At 50.5% G+C, this 17,034-nt stretch overlaps 1 protein-coding gene across 1 annotated transcript in view; it reads right to left on the bottom strand.

Annotated features, from left to right (window-relative positions):
* The window catches only part of BOC (BOC cell adhesion associated, oncogene regulated), a 136,217-nt gene that overhangs the window by 49,854 nt on the left and 69,329 nt on the right, over window positions 1–17,034 (bottom strand). Inside the window, exon 3 of the mRNA XM_078656627.1 lies at window positions 15,255–15,533. Within this exon, the coding sequence (XP_078512753.1) occupies window positions 15,255–15,533 (279 nt within the window). The remainder of the gene's footprint in view (window positions 1–15,254; window positions 15,534–17,034) is intronic.

Genomic DNA, 17,034 nt, shown 5'->3' with positions numbered 1-17,034 from the left:
ACATGTACAACTGAGAGGGTGAATAATGATAGTAATATAGAATTATTATTGCCAGAGCCACAGTCCTGCAGCCCTGCCAAGTGTCACACATCCAGTGTGACACTAACGCATTTTAAGTTTCATTACCGCATTCCCGCATTTGAAATGATTGTCACGCAAATCAGGGTACTTAAAAGCTGAGCGTATTACCGGTATTTGTGGTTTGTAGAGTCTGATATTAGTTAGGTTACACAAACACAAAGCAGACTGGGCACAGCAGCATATGCGAAGTCTGCTATGTTTTGATGGTTCATCCTGATTGGACTGTGTTTTGATGTATTACCTAGTAGGTAGGCTGACCTGCCAACCTCCCCCGGCAATTGGTCCTTATAGGACGCACGTGCGTGCGTGCAGCCGTACAATGGTATATTCCCCGCTCAGCGCGGGATTCCTGATAGATCAGATGACGTTGATGAGATCGGCCTCACTCTCGTGCGAGTGGTTGTGGGGGGGAAGGCTGCACAGCACTGGTAATGGCAGTGCGCATCTCAGAGGTCAATCATTTAATCGAAATAAAGGCAAGAAATCCCCGCCACCGCGACCGGCAGAACCCCACAGACCGCAGTGGCCGCTGCCTGGAACCTTCATCTACTGCTCAGACTGAGAGTCGGTCTGAATCATGCCCGGGCGGCTGGTTTTGGATGTGGGAGTCGTTGCGGCCACGAGGCGGCCGAAATCGAATTGATGCTCCACTCGCAAAAAAATGTGAGTGAGTCAGTGTGCTTAATCCTTGGACAGAGTGCAATGTGATAAAATGAGGGGAAGGGCGGCCTTCAGAAGGACTCCAAGGAGCAGGGATCGCAGAGAGGGGCACTTGACGTCCACTGTATATTCATTTGGAGGGACGGGCACTGGCATACAGATGGGGCATCAGTCGTCACGCGACCAGGACCCAGCCCACTCGGCCGCGGCGCCACCAGCCGGGATCAGCTGCCAAGTAACATGATGATCAGTGCCTGAGAAAAGCAGGTAATCTATTAACTAAAAATCATCAATTACATATAAGTTGCTATCCACTCGTGAGCTATGTGCACTTTCATTTCTGCTGCTTTCCGATGTTTCTTTCCTCCCTCAGCCTGTGCCCCAGCCCGGGCCCCCAATAATTGTTGCAGTCGCCTGGCAATGCTAAAACTCTCCTTCAACACGTCCTCTGTGTCCGAGAGAGGCTGAGCAGGTGATGTTTAGGTCAGGCCCGCCTCACAAACACGGCTAAGAAGGGACTGCGAATCTGGCAATTTTTAACACAATCATAGCTGCCAAGGTTTCAGATTGCTATGTGTGATATTTTTATAATTTCAGTGTAATTATGAGTGACATTTTAACTACTATGAGTGACACTTTCTCACGAGCAAAAGCAGGCAGTAAAGATGAGGGAAACATGTACATTTCAGAAATGACACTCATTTGAGCAAGAAGAAACTAAGAAAATCTTAAAACTGCTACAAATCACAGATCGTAAACTGATCGTAATTTGGGAAATATGCAATGTATCATTGGTACATTCAAGTCTTTTAACAGGGTTATAGGACATCTCTGCTGTTATAAATCCCTGTGGTAGCAATTATTTAATAACGACTTACATTTTCTCTAGTAATGTCATAACACTACACTGCACAACCTAGGTAAGGAAAAAAGAGAAGTTTGTCTCTCTGTGTGTTACACTCATTGGCTCAGCCGGCAGCATGCACTCTCAGCTGCTGTACAGTATAAAAGTCAGTCTCTCCCTAGTCGCAAACGCTTTTGAAGACCTCTGAATGCAAAACTGGTCAGTGGCATGCATATTTGTATTTTGTGTAATTATTAGAACCTTTTTGTGAATTAGCGAACTTCAAACCTGTATGGATTGTGTTAAAAATTGCCAGATTCGCAGTCCCTTCTTAGCCGTGTTTGTGAGGCGGGCCTGACCTAAACATCACCTGCTCAGCCTCTCTCGGACACAGAGGACGTGTTGAAGGAGAGTTTTAGCATTGCCAGGCGACTGCAACAATTATTGGGGGCCCGGGCTGGGGCACAGGCTGAGGGAGGAAAGAAACATCGGAAAGCAGCAGAAATGAAAGTGCACATAGCTCACGAGTGGATAGCAACTTATATGTAATTGATGATTTTTAGTTAATAGATTACCTGCTTTTCTCAGGCACTGATCATCATGTTACTTGGCAGCTGATCCCGGCTGGTGGCGCCGCGGCCGAGTGGGCTGGGTCCTGGTCGCGTGACGACTGATGCCCCATCTGTATGCCAGTGCCCGTCCCTCCAAATGAATATACAGTGGACGTCAAGTGCCCCTCTCTGCGATCCCTGCTCCTTGGAGTCCTTCTGAAGGCCGCCCTTCCCCTCATTTTATCACATTGCACTCTGTCCAAGGATTAAGCACACTGACTCACTCACATTTTTTTGCGAGTGGAGCATCAATTCGATTTCGGCCGCCTCGTGGCCGCAACGACTCCCACATCCAAAACCAGCCGCCCGGGCATGATTCAGACCGACTCTCAGTCTGAGCAGTAGATGAAGGTTCCAGGCAGCGGCCACTGCGGTCTGTGGGGTTCTGCCGGTCGCGGTGGCGGGGATTTCTTGCCTTTATTTCGATTAAATGATTGACCTCTGAGATGCGCACTGCCATTACCAGTGCTGTGCAGCCTTCCCCCCCACAACCACTCGCACGAGAGTGAGGCCGATCTCATCAACGTCATCTGATCTATCAGGAATCCCGTGCTGAGCGGGGAATATACCATTGTACGGCTGCACGCACGCACGTGCGTCCTATAAGGACCAATTGCCGGGGGAGGTTGGCAGGTCAGCCTACCTACTAGGTAATACATCAAAACACAGTCCAATCAGGATGAACCATCAAAACATAGCAGACTTCGCATATGCTGCTGTGCCCAGTCTGCTTTGTGTTTGTGTAACCTAACTAATATCAGACTCTACAAACCACAAATACCGGTAATACGCTCAGCTTTTAAGTACCCTGATTTGCGTGACAATCATTTCAAATGCGGGAATGCGGTAATGAAACTTAAAATGCGTTAGTGTCACACTGGATGTGTGACACTTGGCAGGGCTGCACAATCCATACAGGTTTGAAGTTCGCTAATTCACAAAAAGGTTCTAATAATTACACAAAATACAAATATGCATGCCACTGACCAGTTTTGCATTCAGAGGTCTTCAAAAGCGTTGCGACTAGGGAGAGACTGACTTTTATACTGTACAGCAGCTGAGAGTGCATGCTGCCGGCTGAGCCAATGAGTGTAACACACAGAGAGACAAATTTCTCTTTTTTCCTTACCTAGGTTGTGCAGTGTAGTGTTATGACATTACTAGAGAAAATGTAAGTCGTTATTAAATAATTGCTACCACAGGGATTTATAACAGCAGATATGTCCTATAACCCTGTTAAAAGACTTGAATGTACCAATGATACATTGCATATTTCCCAAATTACGATCAGTTTACGATCTGTGATTTGTAGCAGTTTTAAGATTTTCTTAGTTTCTTCTTGCTCAAATGAGTGTCATTTCTGAAATGTACATGTTTCCCTCATCTTTACTGCCTGCTTTTGCTCGTGAGAAAGTGTCACTCATAGTAGTTAAAATGTCACTCATAATTACACTGAAATTATAAAAATGTCACACATAGCAATCTGAAACCTTGGCAGCTATGGTCCTGGTGTAGCTGTGAGAAGGCGCAAGGAGCCCGGAGAAGACCAAAAGAGGGTAAGACTGGAAAGCGGAAAAAACACTTTCTCGGCGGCCCCCACCCACGCGCACACATATTTTCGTGATGGAGAAAGTATAAACTTGGAGCAAGAAAATTAATTTGTGCTGCGGTGGTCCGGGCTCCTGACAGCCAAGTGCAGACATCGGAGCCAAATCCAAGGTTTGGAGAGAGGGAGAGGGGGGCAATATGGTGGAGAGGACCCGAGCGAGAGAGCAGGAAGGCGTCACTGTTGGGGAAAAGAGTATTGGGAGACAGGCCAAGAGAGGGAAAGCAGAACCCCGGGGGGACGGGGAGGCGCCGACATCGGGGAGAGACGAGTACAGGTAGAGGTACAGTGCGGGCAGAGGAGCCCCGGGGGGACGGGGAGGCGCAGAGGTGCCCCGGGGGGGGCGGGGAGGCGCAGACAAAGGGGAGAGACGAGTACAGGTAGAGAGGGAGGTAAAGTGGGGGCAGAGGGGCCCCGGGGGGACGGGGAGAGACGAGTGCAGGTAGGGAGGGAGGTAAATGGTGGGCAGAGGGGGCCCCGGGGGGACGGGGCGGTGCAGCCATCGGGGAAAGACGAGTACAGGTAGAGAGGGAGGTTAAGTGGGGGCAGAGGGACCCCGGGGGGACGGGAGGCGCAGAGATGCAGGGGGGGAGAACTGGGAGGCGCAGACATCGGGGAGAGACGAGTGCAGGTAGAGAGGGAGGTAAAGTGGGGGCAGAGGGGCCCGGGGAGGTGCAGCCAGCGGGAAGAGACGAGTGCAGGTGGATAGGGAGGTAAAGTGTGGGCAGAGGCGCCCCGGGGGGACGGGGAGGTGCAGCCATCGGGGAGGGAAGAGTACAGGTAGAGAGGGCGGTAAAGTGTGGGCAGAGGGGCCCCGGGGGGACGGGGAGGGACGAGTACAGGTAGAGAGGCAGTTTAAGTGTGGGCAGAGGGGCTGGCACAGAGCAGAGTGAATGATGGAAGAGAGCAGAGACATTGACTAAATGAGGGAAAATTGGCCCGTGAAGGAATGGAGCATGGGTGGACACGTGGAGCGAAGATGGTGTCTGGTGGGAGACAGCAACAGGAAGAAAAAACAAGCCTTGGCAAAGCCAACAGTTCACACCTTTGAGACTTATAAACACTGTCAGTGCCTTTTGTTCAAGCTGTACAAGGTTCTGCAAAAAATCTGAAATGCCTGAGCTCAGGTTCAGATCAGTGGTGTAACCGCCCTCATTGTGCGGGGGAGGGGCAGTGCCAGGGGTTCGCCTTTGCCACTGCACAGGCAGTGGGGCACCTGGCATGAAAACTCCCGATGGGTCCGGAGTGTAGGGGGCCCTCTCCATGTACTTTGCAGGTGGGACCCCTCAAGTTTCATTACGCCACTGGTTCAGATCAGTGCCATAAGAATAGCCCCCAAACATCAGGAAGCCCCCTCCAGCATTGTGCACAGGCGGAGGGCACCTGGCATCAGAGCTCCTAACTCAGTCCAGAGCGTGGAGTGCCCCCTTCATGTACTTTGCAGCTGGGACCCCTCAAGTTTCATTACGGCACTGGTTCAGAACAGTGCCGCAACAATAGTCCCCCAAACACCAGCAGGCCCCTTTCGCATTGTGCACAGGCGGAGGGCACTTGGCACATCAGAGCTCTTGACTGAGTCCGGAGCGTGGGTGGCCCCGTTCATGTACTTTGCAGGTGGCACCCCTCAAGTTTTGTTACGCCACTGGTTCAGATCGCGAGGAACGTGCCAGGAGCCCCATGTACGGGAGGCTAGGGAGGGGCCATTCTCCGCTAGCAAGAGGGCTGCGCGGGTCTCCACCGCGCGTCTTGGTGCACAGCCATTTCTCTGGGTAGGAGGAGGAGGCCGCCGGAGACACCACAGAGCTGGAAGGAGACAGGGCTGGGAGAACAGGAAATGGAAGGCGACTGCTCCAGCGGAGGAGCTCGGCAGGCGTCTCCCGCCTAATCCCGGCCTTGGCTCAGGGGCTCACAGCAGACTTTCAGCGGCTTTCTGCCCCATATGAAAAACGAGAGGCCAAACATGAGGAACAGACTGGAGCCATTGGCACCCTCATGCTTCCTGGCAGCCAAGGCCTGAACAGACTTGTGCCAAGGCTAAGGAGGGGCAAACACTGCTTCACACACACCCTCAAAGCCCTGTGGGTACTGCTGAGGGCAGAAACTGTCCTGTTGGTATGGAGGACAATGTCTTCATGCCAAGGCTTAGTGGCCAATGCCAAGGCTTAGAGGCCAGTGCCAAGGCAGACTCTACTCTCACTTCAGGGACCCCCTGTGCTACCACTGCGTGATGTAAAATTTACACTAATATATTGAGGCATTCCGCAATTTGCCGGTGGCTAGTGCTCACACAATTTTTTGTAGAATTTCACATAATTATGCAAAAGCAAATTACTCAAAGTTCAACAAGACCATTCATCTCCAATAAAGACCCAGCAGCATTTATTAAGGCAATGCTTACCCCCCACAGCATGGACCCGGAGGTCTCCTTCAAGGCACAGCGCACCCTGCTCAAGGAAAGGAGTCTCCTCATTGGGTGGAAAGTCCACTGACCAGGACAGACACTACCATCACAGTGAGGGACGACATCACCTCAAGCCATGGCAGCCAACTGGGCTCTGTCAATGGACTTCTCAAGCAAAACCTTGTGGCCATTGCCACGGGCAGTCACTCCCATCACAGTCGACAATACGCAGTCATATGTCCAAGGCACAAAAAGAGCTCAAGGCAGGCAGTCCCATCCAGCTGAAACCACAATTTGGAATGTTAGCCATTACTTAGAGCGGAATCAGCCCTCACAGTGTGGAATGTCAGCCAGTCCCTAGAGCGGACTCAACCCTCACAGTGTGGAATGTCAGACACTCCCTAGAGGGGACTCCGCCTTCACTGTGTGGAATGTCAGACACTCCCTAGAGCAGACTCTGCCCTCACAGTGTGGAATGTCAGATACTCCCTAGAGCAGACTCCGCCTTCACTGTGTGGAATGTCAGATACTCCCTAGAGCGGACTCCGCCTTCACAGTGTGGAATGTCAGACACTCCCTAGAGGGAACTCCGCCTTCACTGTGTGGAATGTCAGACACTCCCTAGAGGGAACTCCGCCTTCACTGTGTGGAATGTCAGACACTCCCTAGAGCGGACTCTGCCCTCACAGTGTGGAATGTCAGACTCTCCCTAGAGGGAACTCCGCCTTCACTGTGTGGAATGTCAGACACTCCCTAGAGCAGACTCTGCCCTCACAGTGTGGAATGTCAGACACTCCCTAGAGCGGACTCTGTCTTCACTGTGTGGAATGTCAGACACTCCCTAGAGCGGACTCCGCCTTCACTGTGTGGAATGTCAGACACTCCCTAGAGGGAACTCTGCCCTCACAGTGTGGAATGTCAGACACTCCCTAGAGGGAACTCTGCCCTCACAGTGTGGAATGTCAGACACTTCCTAGAGGGGACTCAGCCCTCACAGTGTGGAATGTCAGACACTCCCTAGAGGGAACTCCGCCTTCACTGTGTGGAATGTCAGACATTTCCTAGAGCGGACTCAGACTTCACAGTGTGGAATGTCAGACACTCCCTAGAGCGGACTCTGCCCTCACAGTGTGGAATGTCAGACACTCCCTAGAGGGAACTCCGCCCTCACAGTGTGGAATGTCAGACACTCCCTAGAGGGAACTCCGCCTTCACTGTGTGGAATGTCAGACACTCCCTAGAGGGAACTCCGCCTTCACTGTGTGGAATGTCAGACACTTCCTAGAGCGGACTCAGACTTCACAGTGTGGAATGTCAGACACTCCCTAGAGCGGACTCTGCCCTCACAGTGTGGAATGTCAGACACTCCCTAAAGGGAACTCTGCCCTCACAGTGTGGAATGTCAGACACTCCCTAGAGGGAACTCTGCCCTCACAGTGTGGAATGTCAGACACTTCCTAGAGGGGACTCAGCCCTCACAGTGTGGAATGTCAGACACTTCCTAGAGGGGACTCAGCCCTCACAGTGTGGAATGGCAGTCATTACTTCGCGCAGGCACAGCCCTCACAGTGTGGAATATTTTTGCCGTCCCCAGAACTACTACTGCCCTAGTATTATGGGACAATTCACAGCCGATGTGAGAAGCCCCTCTCCAACAGGGCATAACAGTTATTACACTTGGTAAAAGTAGTACGTACAGAACATGGTTGGACCACAGAGGAAGCACATTTTTTCTAGAGTAGTCAATCCATGGACACGACAGATGCAATCAATGTGGCAAAATCGTTGCATGTCATGGCAGCCAATCAACAGGAGGGAATAGCAGCAGCTCATGGCATCCAACCAATAGCAGGGACTAGGAACACCTCATGGAGCTCCACCAATAACAGGGAACAGGAGCACCTCATAGCGCCCAACCAATAGCAGGGAAGAGGAGCACATGGCATCCCACCATAGGAGGGAATAGCAGCAGCTCATGGCATCCAACCAATAGCAGGGAACAGGAGCACCTTATGGCGCCCAACCAATAGCAGGGAAGAGGAGCATATGGCATCAAACCATAGGAGGGAATAGCAGCAGCTCATGGCATCCAACCAATAGCAGGGAACAGGAGCACCTTATGGCGCCCAACCAATAGCAGGGAAGAGGAGCATATGGCATCAAACCATAGGAGGGAATAGCAGAAGCTCATAGCATCCAACCAATAGCAGGGAACAGGAGCACCTTATGGCGCCCAACCAATAGCAGGGAAGAGGAGCATATGGCATCAAACCATAGGAGGGAATAGCAGAAGCTCATAGCATCCAACCAATAGCAGGGAACAGGAGCACCTCATGGACTGCAACCAATAGCAGGGAAGAGGAGCATATGGCATCAAACCATAGGAGGGAATAGCAGCAGCTCATGGCATCCAACCAATAGCAGGGAACAGGAGCACCTTATTGCGCCCAACCAATAGCAGGGAAGAGGAGCATATGGCATCAAACCATAGGAGGGAATAGCAGAAGCTCATGGCATCCAACCAATAGTAGGGAACAGGAGCACCTTATGGCGCCCAAACAATAGCAGGGAAGAGGAGCACATGGCATCCCACCATAGGAGGGAATAGCAGCAGCGCATGGCGTCCAACCAATAGCAGGGAACAGGAGCACCCCCTGCCGTCCAACCAACACTCACTTCATTCACTTGAAGGGTGAAGGACTGTGACGCCCTGGGAGTGGGGATCAGGTGTACGATGGCGTGGAGTGGAGCAGACTCTGCTACAGAAAGCAGCTGAGGGTTTTACCAGATATCCTCCTTCTCGTCTGGAGCCGGTCTCTTGGCAGGTACACACGTCCCAGATGGGCAGTAACTCTTCAGCGATAGCCAGGCTGAACCTATCGAAGGCTCCCTCCCCCACAGCCTTTCCTGGCATCCCAAAGCTCCAATCACAGCTGGCGGGCGGGCGGCCATCTTGTATACAGACGGACTATTGGCCAAAAATCACAAAATAAATGTTTTTTTGCATTGTATGGAAACGTCAAGGTCTGATGGGTCTACAGGCTGCACAAAACAGAGAGACGGGCAGTGAGTCTTTACCAACACCGTTAGCCCTTCCGTAAATAGGATTTTTATTTGTTGTACAGATATACATTTTTGACCACTTTATTTTTTCTTTTTAAAAAAAAAACATTTCCTCAATGTGCGACTTTGTTACTGTTACACTATCGTATAATTAAAGCGGGGGAGGGGTAGAAAAAAATAGCACCTACCCATGTTGCCCATCGCTGGACCCGCCTCTGTGCTACTCCCAGGTCCGTCACCAGTGGAACTAAACCCTTCACTTGCCCACTCTGCCCCTTTCACTGGCCCACTCTGCCCCTTTCACTGGCCCACTCTGCCCCTTTCACTGGCCCACTCTGCCCCTTTCACTGGCCCACTCTGCCCCTTCCACTGGCCCACTCTGCCCCTTCCACTGGCCCACTCTGCCCCTTCCACTGGCCCACTCTGCCCCTTCCACTGGCCCACTCTGCCCCTTCCACTGGCCCACTCTGCCCCTTCCACTGGCCCACTCTGCCCCCTTCACTGGCCCACTCTGCCCCCTTCACTGGCCCACTCTGCCCCCTTCACTGGCCCACTCTGCCCCCTTCACTGGCCCACTCTGCCCCCTTCACTGGCCCACTCTGCCCCCCGCGGCTACCAGCAGGATTTTTTCGCTTCTAGGGTCAGCCTTCTTCCTACCTTGCTTACAACAGCCCCATCGGTCAACACCGCTTTCACACTTCCCTTACTTGATTTAAACTTTTTAGACTTCTATTTTTGGTCATTTCCTATATGCCATAGTATGGTTGGAGTCTGGGCTTTCAGTTATTTTGATTTCAATTGCATTTTTTTCCCTCGCTTAGTATCTCATTCTTTAAAAAAAAAAAAAAAAAAAGTTACTACATTTTCAACGGATTACAACAAGCGGGCCGCCACAGTGCCCGTTGCCCACGGGCCAGCAAAGGTGTAAGAATAAAGTGTGAAAAATTAGCTGCAAGGTGACAAGAAGAGACAGTATTAGAGCACAGTTTGTAGCACATCAGGTCTAACCTTACGCAACAATGCAGAGACTAAGAACCCAGGACCCAAAATAAACACAATCAAAATAGAGTGAACAAGAAAAGAATAGAATAAAGCATCTCAGACAGGCACAATATTTAAAGAAGAAACCACATCCGTGGTGAGCAGGGAAGGAAGAGGGGAGAGGGGTTGGCCTAACGGCTAAGGCGCTCGACCTCGGAATCTGGGTTCGAGTCTCGGTAACGACGCCAAAAAACCCCTGTGATCTGGGGATCTGGGTTCGAGTCTCGGTAACGACACCAAAAAACCCCTGTGATTCTGGGCAAATCACTTAATCTCCCCGTGCCTAAAAATGAAAGGGTGTCCTCATGTAACGTAACTGGTGCTATGTAAAGCGCTCTGATAACTGATTCGGTTCGGTTCTAGTTCGCGCTATATAAAACTCTGCAAAAAAAAAAGGAAGTGGTAAGTGACCTAGGATATTGGGCTGGGGACCCCATTGGCTAAGGCCTCAAGTGGCAAGTAACCAAGGGATATTCCATGATCTTAGCTCACTCAGCCCAAGTCAATCTCCCTTCGTCGCTTGTCCCCTCCCCCCCCCCCCGTGAGCTAGAATGCCCAGGTAAAACTAAGTGATCAAATGCCTGCCAGATCACAAGCGAGTTTTGTGTGGTTCAATATTTGTGATGGCCCAAAGAGACTGCAGAGCGGACACCTGCTTCAGGAGTGCCAAGAAACCACCCTGTGGGGGACGTAGAGCTTGGTGGGTGACGTGAAGTGGCTCAGAGAACCCTCCTGGTAGAGCTTGCCCAATGTGCCCAGGCCCTGCCACATGACAGAAAGTCACCCCGTGCAGCAAGTCAGTAAAGCAACAGAGTGGGATACAGGCCGGAATCTAGTCTAAGAGTCACCGGCCACTGTAGCTGGGCTGCCAGATAGTAAAGTTTGAAATCGGGAGCTCCCAGCCGGCTATTTTGGCCAGGGAGACCTGTGAGCCCAGAGTACTTCACTTAGTAGTGTATTAGTGATTTAAAAAATTTTCTATGAACAGGGCGACCAGGGAATGTGCTGCCCAAGCCCCTTTCCCGGGTGCGGAATTCTACGATCGTGACTCCATGGCGAGGGGGGAAGAACACGGGGGAGAGCTGGCACCCCTGCCTAGTGCCCCTAGGAAGGTAAATTAATCTGAAATTACTGTGCCAATCTTGAAGGTGGCATTGGTTCAGCGTATAACCATTTGATCCAACGGACTATCTTGTTGACCGGGAGGTCTTTAGTACCACATATAGGAAGGGTCGCTATAGGAAGTCAACCGATTGCTGAGGTCAAAAGCTAGGCAAACAGTAGTAGGGCCGACAGGGAGTCACCTTCATAATGTGGAATAATTCACTCGCGTTGATGTAGGTAGAGCTACTCGGTTTGAAGCCATAGTGGTCGCCATGATTCAGATCTGCTGTGTCTGAACTGGGGTGGCAAAGTGAGCTAAAGAACGATGATGGATTCAACCCACATCAGTGACTGGGATGAGTGTTTGAAAAGTTTCAGCGCTCCGTCCATCATTTCCTTGTGTTTGCTTTGTTCGCCCTAAATTGGCAGGGTATGCCCCGACGTGGGTCCCTTGCTCTCTTTGCCACTGGATTCAAGCTAGCCTGACTGATGAAGGGTGTTACCCAGAAACCGGTCCCAAGATGCTTGTTTCGGGTTCAGGGAAGGCCTGGCTTGGCAGTTCAGGATGGACTGTACCCATGAGGCACAGGGTCAAGACTGATTTGCATATATCTGGGTCAGAACTGAGGTGGCAAAGTGAGCTAAAGAATGATGATGATTCAACGCAGATCAGTGACTGGGGGTGAGTGTCTGAAAAGTTTCAGCACTCCGTCCATCATCTCCTTGTGTTTGCTATATACTCTGTTGCCATTTATCTGTGTGTACCCCGTATAAATGCTTTTACACCATATGTAACTCCTGCCACCGTCTATCGTATACTTCCTGTGTATACAGTGCCCATGCATTTACTCCATATGTAACTCATGCAACTGCTACTGTTTACCATATACTTCTCGTGTATACTGTGGCTACGTAGGTAAACAGCGTTTACAACGCTGTCAATACCACGCGGGTAGGGTACAACTCGTTACATCGTCCGCGTTGTTCCCACGCATGGCATTACATCGCGATTCGTTTCTACGACTTGCGCTAGATGGCGCGAAACACCAGGGAATGTGCTGGATTTTAAATCCAACACATTCCCTGCTTTTGCGCTAACTGGAGTAGAAATAGTAATTTATACTATTCCTAAGTCGAGCGCGATGTAAAGGCATGCGTGGTAACAACGCAGACGATGGAACGTCCGCGTTGTAACCTACTGCGTGGTAATGTTTGGCGTAGTAACGTCATACATTTGGCTACGTATTGTGCCTACTACATGTCATAGTATTTACCAATGTGCAACTCATGCAAGTTTCTTTGCCATGTATGTAAAGCGCTCCGATACCTTCGGGTCGAGTTTGCGCTATGCAAAACTCTATAAATAAATAAAGCCTCCAGCAAACTCGAGTATAGGTCACAGGCTCCATTTTGTCTCCCAAGACCCCCGCACGTTCCTCGCTGGGTAATTGTAGCAACCATTACTGCAGCGCTTGGGTAACAAATTAAAAACAAAATTAAGCCTAAAAAAACGATATTATCTGAAACTGGATCCAGCCAGGCTGCTGGCGGGGGGGGGGGCCAAGGCTGAGACCTCCTCCCCCCTCTCTGGCTATCCACTTCCCCAGCTTTCGGTTATCCTATCTGCCTCCTGCGCCACGACCCCACCTTCGTGGCGCTGCTTGATGAAAGCGCCCCACCTCCTGGGCTGGGGGATATTAAATCCACGGCTGGGGAGACACAGGCCCCTTTCTCCTGTGGAATGTTTTTTCAAAGAGGTAATGCAATCCTTGGAGCCGAGGCATGGCCCCCTCCACGGAGCAGGGCCCCCCCTTCACCACCCTCCATCCATCTCTCCCCCCCCCCATGCAGTCCCACCTGCCTCCTCCGCCCCCGCCGAGGCCCCAGCCTGAACCCTTCACGTCTGATTAATGTCTCGATGACATGGCCCCGTCGCTCTCATATTCGCTTTTTTATTATTATTTTAACGAAAACAACCCCGCATTCCGCCCGCTTCACTTTCCATCGCCGGCGCGGGCTCCGGTTACCGCGACGCCCACTCCTGGTCCCAATTTAGGGAGACTGGGAGGTATTGAGAGGGGTGGAGGGGAGGGCTTACTGAGGGGCGCAAACTGCACTCCCCCAAGGGGGACCGGACCCCCAGGGCGGGAAGAAGAGAGCAGGCCACGGCCGGAGTGAAGCCAGCCACAGGTTGGAAGAAAAACACGGATCGGGCCTACCTGTAGGAGACAGACGGTGCCTACCTGTAGGAGACAGACCGTGCCTACCTGTAGGAGACAGACCGTGTCTACCTGTAGGATAGACGGTGCTTACCTGTAGGGGGCAGACCGTGCCTACCTGTAGGAGACGGACCGTGTCTACCTATAGGGGGCAGACCGTGTCTACCTATAGGGGGCAGACCGTGCCTACCTATAGGGGGCAGACCGTGCCTACCTGTAGGGGGCAGACCGTGCCTACCTGTAGGGGGCAGACCGTGCCGTGCATACCTGTAGGGGGCAGACCGTGCCGTGCATACCTGTAGGGGGCAGACCGTGCCGTGCATACCTGTAGGGGGCAGACCGTGCCTACCTGTAGAGGGCAGACAGTGCCTACCTGTAGGGGGCAGACAGTGCCTACCTGTAGGGGGCAGACCGTGCCTACCTGTAGGAGGGGGCAGACCGTGCCTACCTGTAGGAGGGGGCAGACCGTGCCTACCTGTAGGAGGGGGCAGACCATGCCTACCTGTAGGAGACAGACCGTGCCTACCTGTAGGGGGCAGACCGTGCCTACCTGTAGGGGGCAGACCGTGCCTACCTGTAGGGGGCAGACCGTGCCTACCTGTAGGGGGCAGACCGTGTCTACCTGTGGGAGACAAACCGTGCCTACCTGTAGACAGACTCTGAACAGACTGTCTCCTACAGGTAGGCACGGTTTATATACCTAAAGCTTTGTCCTCACTATAACACCATAATGGTGTTGTGCATGCAACCGGCTGGATAAATACAAGCACTGGTAAGGCCAATATATGTCACCTTTCATTGGAGTTACTTGTCTTTTTAGCTTTGCCAGTGCTTTTACAAAAGATATTCCTCATCGACAAAAAAACAAAAAACATGCTTGCTTGCTGATGTGGAACACCATCAGTAAAAAGAAAGAAAAGTACACGCACCAAAATGACGTGTATGTGCGCATGCATCACTACATATACATCATGACACAGCGGCCATTTTTGTGTTCTTTTTTCAACTTACAATTTACCATCCCAAGATGGTGTACACCAATCAAGGAGCAGTGAATAAAAAAAATGCCCATAAATGCCCCAGTGAGGGAAAGAGATAGGAGGACTGGTAGGGGAAGAAATCAGTTCCTGCCAGAGCGGTGAGGGTGAGTAACCATGTGCCCTTTCCCTAACAATAGGACGTCAGTGTCTAACCCAGGATCACTTCCCTTTCTACTTGCAGCCTCGAGAGATCTCAGGACTTGAAGATTTGATGATGTTCTAGAGGTTAGTCCCAGGTCAAATATCCTGACACAGAGTTCGGAAGTCCCTGGTGGGCAGGTGGTGTCCAAGTCTAGGTGCCTCTTCCCTGGGTCTTATGGCCCAAAACTCAATAAAATTCATATCAATTATTGACAAAACAAATGCTGCAACACAGAGATACCCTTGAATCACAACAACACTGTGCCAAAGAGGATCATCCTCTTAATTTTCTGCATGGCACGACAAATCAGAAATCTGGAACTCGCAAACACATTCCGGTCAGAGCCCTTTCCAACCAGCCGTCCCTGGAGCCTAGACCTGGCACTATAAGAGATCATATCAAACATTAGGTAGCGCCAAGATCAACCAAGCATTGTACTCACTGGCCAACGTGACAATGGCAGGGACACTGGCAACCGCTCCTGCCGAGGTCTGACCGATGCACTGGTACCGGCCCGCCGTGTCATTCCGCAGGGCAGCGATGACCAATGTGCCACCTGCAATGCGGATCCCCAGAGCGGTCTGATCTCCGTCCAACTCTTTGCCATCCAGTCGCCAAGAAACGTTGGCCCCCGGGGGCTCCACCACACAGCTCAGGGTGACCGAGCCACCGTACTTTTGGAATGTCGACAAGGGTTGCACGGCGAAGCGCGGCACATCACCTGCAAATTTAAGGTGCAAGAAGTCAGTAAAGAAAACACTGATCTTTTTAGACAGTGAAACTCAAGGTTCCTTCCGTCTCAGTAGGAACCTTCTACAATTGTCATCGCTTTCTGTTGCATTGGACCGCCTCACAGTACCTTCTTAAGCTTTCCCAAACCATTTCTACAATTCTTCTCTTGTTACCATTACCCTGTTTTCCAAACCATAAACCAGTTCTGCAAAATCTGCTAATTCCAGGGGTATACACAATTAAAATGCACATTTCTTTACACTGAGCCACTGTGGAGAAAAATGATACAGCAAACATTAAGTTGAGAGATATATTGGTAAGTTGGGTCAAGATTTTGCATGAAAGCTGCACCCCAAGAATCTCACAGAATATCCTTTGATCTGCAGCAGGTCCGCGATCCCAACAAATTTTAATCCAAGACCATTATTGAATACGGTGGATTCCTCTTTTAACCTTATCCTTATCTGAACGCAATCGCACTTCGTGACGAATCATTTTTTCTTATTTCTGAATGATGCCGCAACATAATGAAGTTGGGATATTTGACCATTCTTACTCTAGAAAATGTACAGAACATATTGTAGGAATTGTTTCTTTTTTCAATATTTTTTGTGCAAAGTTTTGACTTCCTGGCCAAGAATCACATTTCTTTCCATACGAAGTGACTCTGAATTCTAAACAATGGATACAAATGTAAGTAAAAATCATAACTTTCTTTTAAAAAACTACATAACTTTTCCATCTAAAGTAGTAAAAACGTATTCATTAAACTGCAGTAACTCATTCGCAGGTTCATAAAAAAATGGGATGTATATAAAAAAAACTTCAGATTTCTTCAAAGATACAAGAAATGATGGAGATTCAATTTTAATGACAAACATCTTTCCAGAGGTACAACTAAAAATAAAATGTATTACAATTTATACAGACATGCGACATCAAAAAAACTCTGCACATCTCTAAAAGCAACTTTGTGTTCTCCTGATAACAGGATGACTTTTTGTTTGGAATGGCAGGGGTGGCCATGACAGCCAAGATGGGAGTGGCGGTCATGCTAGCCAAAAGTGAATTTGTTGGTGGTCATGTCGACCAAGGTTGAACAATCAACAGCCTTGTTCTCAACGATGGGTACTGGATGGTATATAAAACTGGGTGGGTTTGAGCATGACCGAACAGGAAGAATTGGTCTGCCGTGACAAAACTGGCAGAATTGGCCTGCCGTGACAAAACTGGCAGAATTGGCATGCCGTGACAAAACTGGCAGAACTGGTCAGCCGTGACAGAACTGGCAGAACTGGTCAGCCGTGACAGAACTGGCAGAATTCGTCTGCCGTGACAGAACTGGCAGAATTCGTCTGCCGTGACAGAACTGGCAGAATTCGTCTGCCGTGACAGAACTGGCAGAATTCGTCTGCCGTGACAGAACTGGCAGAATTCGTCTGCCGTGACAGAACTGGTAGAATTCGTCTGCCGTGACAGAACTGGTAGAA

Source organism: Lissotriton helveticus, chromosome 8 (genome assembly GCF_964261635.1).
Source record: "Lissotriton helveticus chromosome 8, aLisHel1.1, whole genome shotgun sequence".
NCBI lineage: Eukaryota > Metazoa > Chordata > Amphibia > Caudata > Salamandridae > Lissotriton > Lissotriton helveticus.
This window is presented reverse-complemented; position numbering and strand designations above follow the sequence as displayed.